This window comes from Plectropomus leopardus, chromosome 5 (assembly GCF_008729295.1).
Source record: "Plectropomus leopardus isolate mb chromosome 5, YSFRI_Pleo_2.0, whole genome shotgun sequence".
Classification (NCBI taxonomy): Eukaryota; Metazoa; Chordata; class Actinopteri; order Perciformes; family Serranidae; genus Plectropomus; species Plectropomus leopardus.
The window spans coordinates 1,205,401-1,212,570 of NC_056467.1; the positions used below are offsets into that span (position 1 = coordinate 1,205,401).

Genomic DNA, 7,170 nt, shown 5'->3' on the forward strand with positions numbered 1-7,170 from the left:
CAAACTGAAGTATTTCATAACAAAGACAGTGTGTCCTGTTTGATTACTTTATTATTATTAATTTTTTTTTATGTATTTATGGCGACATCTGCTGGTCCAGTGACGCTATGGAAACCCAATCGGAAGCTCAAATTCTTGGACATGATTTGTCCTTCAAAGCAAATTTTTTAGGGTATTTTGTGAAACTAAAATTTTAAATCAAACACACATCCCGCTATATTTGTCACGAGCAGCGTGTTTCGCATTCATTTTGAAAACAGCTTCGTTTTTCATGCTTAAACAAACACTTTAGCGGGTTTGACTCGGCTTTAGAGAGACTTATTTTGAAAGTGTCGCCGGCGCTCCCTGATTGGCTGGCTGCTGCAGAGATGTCGGCGCTGCTCTGCCTCGCTGCAGCGGCGCTTTTCCTCTATGTGATGGTGTATTACGGCGCTTTCAGGGGAGCCAGGTGCTGCAGCTCCGCGCAGCTGAAAGGGAAGACGGTCATCGTTACAGGTAACGAGCCCTACCGACCGCTTCCGTTACCGCGGAGCCCCGGTCACACTTTCAGTCTGCAAACAGCACGAGAGTTTCCGTTTACCGTAATACTTCTATAAATGCGCCCCTGAGTCAACTCCGGAAGTTACTGAATTGCTTTTTGTTTTGCTACAATGTTACAACCTGATCCGCCCGCAATAATAATAATAATAATAATAATAATAATAATAATAATAATAATGATAATAATAATAATAATAATAATAATAATGATACTAATGATAACAATAACAATAATAACAATAATGATATCGATAACAACAGTAACAAAAATAAAACAACAAAAATAATAATAATAATAATAATTATTATTATTATTTTAATATCATTAACATGCTAATAATAACAATAATTCTAATCATCATCATCTTTATTTGCATAACACTTTTGAAGCTAGATATTAGATATTAGTAGTTAACGCGACCGGTAACCAATTATTTGGAACCGGATGCATTTACAATAAAAGTCTTACTGTAAAAAAAAAATTTAGAATTTGAAATAAAACAAATTCCAACACAAAACTTTGTTTATATGTTATACTTTTAACAAATGTTAAATCAAAACTGAAACGTTCAACGTCAAATACAGCAAGTTCCCAGTTTTCTTTTGAAAATTAAAATAAAAAGCGAATAAATTCACTTTTTCATTGAATAATTTCTTTGGCGGTCGTTGGAATAAAACGGATCGGCAAAATGCCAAATATCGGCTTCAGTAATCGGCTGGGCCGATAATCTGTCTATAATCTAACCGGCTCGCTGAAATCAGAAACAGCTCCTTGCCGCCTGCGTTTCGTTGAGTTTGATGTCCGTTTGTCTGCACAGGAAGCAACACGGGTATCGGCAAGGCGACGGCTCTGGATCTGGCGAGGAGAGGAGCCAGAGTGATCCTGGCCTGCCGCGACAAGGACCGAGCTGAGGCTGCGGCGTTCGACATCCGGAGAGTAAGCGACATGTTCAATACGTTTTTTTTATATATCATATTGTGTTTTTTCTGTAAAATGATTTTAAAAATAAAATTATTATAATAATAATTTTCAGGACATTTTTACTCTATTTTTCTGGTTTTCTTAAATAATAAATAATAATAATAATAAATAATCCTCACTATTTTCTAAGTGTTTTTCATGTTACATTTAACTAATTTCTTGCAATTTTTGGGACGTTTCTTGCCAAGTTGAGTATTTCCTTTTCCCTCCATGTTATTGAACCAGTTTGCTCTGGTTTCAAAGGGTTAAACAGTTTGCAAAAGGCGTCCGAGGACGTGGAAGGAAGTGACTTCAAACTTCACGTTGTCCGCAGTGTCCGTTCCGTGAGACGTGTGTTACGGTCTGACTGACTGAGCGTTTTTGTCCCTCAGGACAGCGGCAACCTTCAGGTGCTGTTCATGCAGCTCGATCTCGCCAGTTTCAAGTCCATCCGCAACTTTGCTGAAACCTTCCTGAGGACTGAACCCAGACTGGACATCCTCGTCAACAACGCAGGCCAGGACCTAAAACCTCTTTAGTTATTTTTAATTTTTTAAAATGTTTATTTTTAATGTGATTATAATTTTAATTTTAATATTTTTTTTTTTTTATTTTGAGCTTATTTTATTTATTTATATATTTGTTTGTTTTCTTTTTTCCACTTATTCACTATTATGTAAATGTAATATATATCATATTTTCCTGTTACATAATTTTAAATGTTATAAAATGCAATTTTATGGACATTTTTTCCCTAATTTTTAGATTTGTCACAGTGTACTAATTTATTGTAATTTGTGGGACATTTCCTGCACAGTTGGTCATTAACTTTTCTCCATGTTTTCAAAAGAAATCAAACCAACTTTCTCATCACAGACAAGCTGATGTTGATTCAGGTTTCAAAAGGTTATTTATAAATAATTATAATTATTAATATCATTTTCTGGACATTTTCCCTATTTTTTGCAAAGTTTTTAATAATCCTAAAAACAGAATCAGTCTTGTTGTGCGTCACCTCTGCAGCGCTGTGAGATGGAGGCTCTCTGTGTTTCAGGTGTGATGGGTCCGGGACGCACTGACGATGGATTCGGCATGGCGTTCGGGGTAAACCACCTGGGTCACTTCCTGCTCACCGGCCTCCTCCTGGAGCGGCTGCAGCGGTGCGGTCCGAGCCGCGTGGTCACCGTGGCCGCTCTGCTGCACCGCCTCGGCGGCGTCGACTTCCCTCTGCTGACGGTCAACAAGGACGTGGTTTCTGCTCAGTCCACCTGGAACAACTTCCAGGCGTACTGCAGCAGCAAGCTGTGCAACGTGCTCTTCACCAGGGAGCTCGCCAACCGGCTGGAGGGCACCACCGTCACCTGCTACAGCCTGCACCCAGGTCAGCCAGAAAATACAATAAAAAAAACCAAAACACATTCATTAAATAAAGTGCAAAGAAAGTGTCAGCACGGCACGGCAAATTTTTACCTGATTTTATATAAAAAAAAAGTCGCAGGAACTTTTTGTTTTTGATGTTGAAAGTTTCAGTTTTGATTAAATATTTGCTAAAGGCGTTAAAACAATGTTCTGTGCTGGAGTTTGTTAGATTCAAATTGTAAATAGTGACAGATAGATTTTCATTTTTTAAAACTCGAACCACACGTGTGTATTCTCAAAATTCTGATGATTTTCTACTTTCATTGAGTGTATTTTTTTTTATCTAAAATATCAAATATTCAGTAATTTTCAGAATTTTATCCATTTAAATGCCAGTTTTTGTCAAGATGCCACCAAGTTTTAGGCTATTTTTAATATACTACATGCAAAGTCGATTTTTTAAATTATTATTATCACAGTCTGGGATTTATCGGTGATCAGCAGCATTATTGATCCCACATGCATGAAAACGTCTGATCATAAAGCGCTGGTTTGTTGCTGCAGGAGTCGTCTACACAGAGCTGTGTCGCAGTCTGAGCCCGTGGCTGCAGATCCTCATCGTGCCCTTTGCCAAGCTCTTCTTCCTGGACCCTGAGGGGGGGTCCCAGACCACCCTGCACTGTGCCCTGCAGGAGGGCATCGAGTCCCTCAGCGGACGCTACTTCTCAAACTGTGCGCTGCAGCAGGTGGGAGCCAAAGGACGAGACGACGCCCTGGCAAAGAAGCTGTGGGAAGTGAGTGAGAGGTTAACCGGTTTATCATGACGGACTGATCCAGATCCAGATCCAGATCCAGATCCAGATCCAGATCCAGTATGATCGCTCTGTGCCTCATCAGAGACCTCAGCAGGTCCCACTGTCTGACTGTTGGTCTCTTTAAGGGCTGGTTTCCTGCACATGCATGAGGTATTTTTTACTGTTTATATGATCTGCACAACCTAACTTTTGTTTCTGTTGTTTATTAACCCTTCAGAAACTGAGCAAATTAGCTTTCTTTCCTTCAAAAAACAGACAAGAGACAAGCAACTTATTAAGAGATGGCCCAAAATTTGCAAGAAATTAGTAAAAATGTTACAAGAAAATTATCTGTAAGCCCAAAAAAATTGCAAAAATTTGATAAAAGTTACAAAATAAATTAAAATAAGAAACAAAAACAATATAAAAATCTGGGCATCTTTAACTGTTTTTGGATAATATCAAATAATCACCCCTAAAGTTAATTTTCTGGTCATTTTTATATCACCTTTTACTAATTTCTTGTTTTTTTGCCAGATACTTCTTGCTTGCTCATTATATGTTTTTTTCCATATTTGCAAAAGAAATCCACTCAGTTTTCAGAGGTTTGAAGGTTTGTGGAAGCTGTCTGAACGCAGAATAAGAAAACTGATGTCCATTCAGGTGTTAAAGGGTTAACCCTTTGAAACCTCAGCAAATTAGTCTGATTTCTAAAAAAAACATGGGGAGAAGGCAATAAGCAACTCAACAACACAAGGCCCAAAAAATAGCAAGAAATTAGTGAAAAAGTTAAGAAAATTACCTGAAAATAAGCACACAAAAAAACAAGAAAATAACTCAACAAAATAAAAAAAAAATAAGATTATTTTTCTCTGTAACATTATTTTTAAATCTAAAATTATAATATATAACTATATATTTTTTTGATAATTTTCTAATAATTCTCCCCCCTTAAAAACTTGTTTTCAGGCCTTTTTCTCCGTCACTTTTTTCTTATTTCTTACATATGTGGGACATTTCTTGCCGAGTTGGTCTTTGCATTTTTTGTCCCCATTTTTATTTTAAAAGAAATCAAATCACTTTAAATGACAGCTATCCACAAACGTCACTGAAATGTTTTTCCTGCCTTTATGATGAAGAAACGGCTTTGTGTAAATGAACGCTGCGTCGGACCAGAAAGTGTCAGCGAATTTTTATTCTTCTGCTCAAAATAAACGGCAGCCTGATGATGCTGTGACCACTGAAGTGAGCTGCTCTTTCTTTCATGATTTTGAATGTTTGCTCCAAAATGATTTCTCTGCTCTGACATCAGAGTTTTTGGTGGCAGTTAGCAGCTCAGTGAGGTGATTTGCATACTTTACCTTGAAGCTATTGTACTTTAAAGTTTGTCCTGCACTATGCTAAGTAGGTTTAGCATGTAATTAATAGCTTTAGTTATTAATTACATGCGTATTAATAACCATGCTAGCATTTTAAAAATGAAATCCGGTGCATTATCTTTCTGTATGTATCTTTCTGTATGAGGTACCGTAAGAAACAAATGATTTATGATAACTTACTAATATTATGCGAGGTGTTTTTAAGTTATAATATGTATTTTTGCAGCTCAAAACACAATAAGGACCTTTTAACTCTGAAATGTCAGTGAGCCTGTTGTGTTGCCCTAATAAAGTTTTTTCACTCCTGAGCCAGTGCAAAGTGAGTTATTAAAGAACAGAAAACAAGTAACTGCAGTTTTTGCTGTTTTATGACGTGCAACGTTTTTTTTTTTTTTTTTTTTTAAACGACGGACAGACAGCTGTGCTTGATCCAGATGTTATCAGCGCTTCTTATCGCTTAACTCTGATTGCTATCGTTTACATCTCAACCATTCGAGACGCGTCATTCAGGACATCAGATGAAAAACTATGCAGCCAAGTCAGAATGACTCTGCAGAAATCAGCAAGGAACGAACAGAAACTTTTACATTAATGAGGACGTGTAGTTGGTTGCATTGCTAGGTGTGATTGGTTGTCACAGACAGGGCGTGAACACCCAGTGGAAATAAACTGAACTGTGTCACAATGTGGAACTGAAAGTGCAAATATCCAGATGTTTTGATCACTTTATTTCTGTTGTATTGTTATTTAAATTAGGTGAGCGATGTGAGCCAGTCTCTGCTGAGATCAACCAAAAATATTAACCCTGCACCATCTATGTGGCATTTTACTAAATCACGTCTCCTTCCTTTTAGTATTTCTGCCATTTTGTCCTTTTCTCAACAAACTCGTCCTCCTCCCTGCAGTTTTTTAGGGGCTTCCTTAAGGGCTGAGATGCTTCATCTTTACACAGATCTAGTCTTAACTTTAAGGGGACATTCTTAAAAAAATGTCATAATTCGAAGCATTTTCACAGAATTTTGTCCGAAGGAGCAACTCGTTGTCCTACGAAGCTTTGTGAAAACGGCCTCTGGTCTCCCAAAACGGTCAAGTGGACCAGTGTGAATCCAGTGGAGACTGTCAGTGCGCGGAGCGTCCACAGGGGGGCAGTAGTGTAGCGCAGCTGAACAAAGACACAGCGGCGTCTTGTGCTGCTCCTTGGCCGTTGTTGCTTGGAGCAAGGTTGTTGAGGACCTTAACCCAGCAGACCTATGGATTCTGTTCATTATGAGCGCTGATTATTAACACGGGTAGGCGTGAAAGCCGGGTCACTTGTGTGTGTTAAGAAAGGTGCTCTTGTAATTACTCAGTAGGACATTCTTGTGCGCAGGCTTCTCCTTTAACCTCGGCGTTGGTGGGGAGGAACACACTTGCACAATCGATTCCTATCTCCTCCTGCCTTCAACTATCCCTCTGTCCCCTTCCTCCTCCTCCTCCTCCTCCTCCTCCTCCTCCCCCCCATCGCTGTCTCTGCTGCATGTTGAAAGGACTCGTGGTAAACCTGAATCCTCATCCAGAGACGCCTTTAATGACAAGCTTTTACTTCATGGAGTTACGGTTCAGCACTTCACGTCAGCTGGCTGGAGGTCATTAAGCTCAACGCAAACAAGAAGTTTCACACAAAACAGCTCCGACGAAAACAGGGACAGAAGACGCTGGACCTCATGCAGCAACGTTTTCTCAAATTCTCTTAAATTTCTGTCTTTTTTAAAAAAGAGACAGAGCACTGACAAAACTAAAAAACAAAAACATGACAAAAACATGAAATAACAGTGAAAACACGTCAGTTAACCAAATTTCCACAAGGGCCGAGGCTGTCGACTGAAGTTAGTGTGTGTGTGTGTGTGTGTGTGTGTGTGTGTGTGTGTGTGTGTGCCTATATTCCAATTAATCAGTAAATACATAACTCAAAAAAGAAAAACAAATGATGAATAACTATATAAATAAATAAAGATCAATAAATTAAATAAGAAAAAGGGGGCTCAGGGAGTCATACTGCAAATACTACCATCATAATATTAATTATATTAATAATAAATAAGTCAATAAAAACAGGGTGAGTGAGTGATGTCCTGCTTGTCTGCAGCGAAGCATAGTC

General features: G+C 38.5%; 1 protein-coding gene across 1 annotated transcript; it reads left to right on the forward strand.

Moving 5' to 3' along the window:
- Window positions 1–368: 368 nt before the first annotated feature.
- LOC121943094 (dehydrogenase/reductase SDR family member 13-like) lies at window positions 369–4,031 on the forward strand. The gene is made up of 5 exons (XM_042486485.1): window positions 369–495; window positions 1,359–1,477; window positions 1,894–2,017; window positions 2,556–2,882; window positions 3,425–4,031. Exons 1-5 carry the CDS (start codon window positions 369–371, stop codon window positions 3,682–3,684), a joined length of 957 nt encoding a protein of 318 aa, XP_042342419.1. The 3' UTR covers window positions 3,685–4,031.
- Window positions 4,032–7,170: the final 3,139 nt, after the last annotated feature.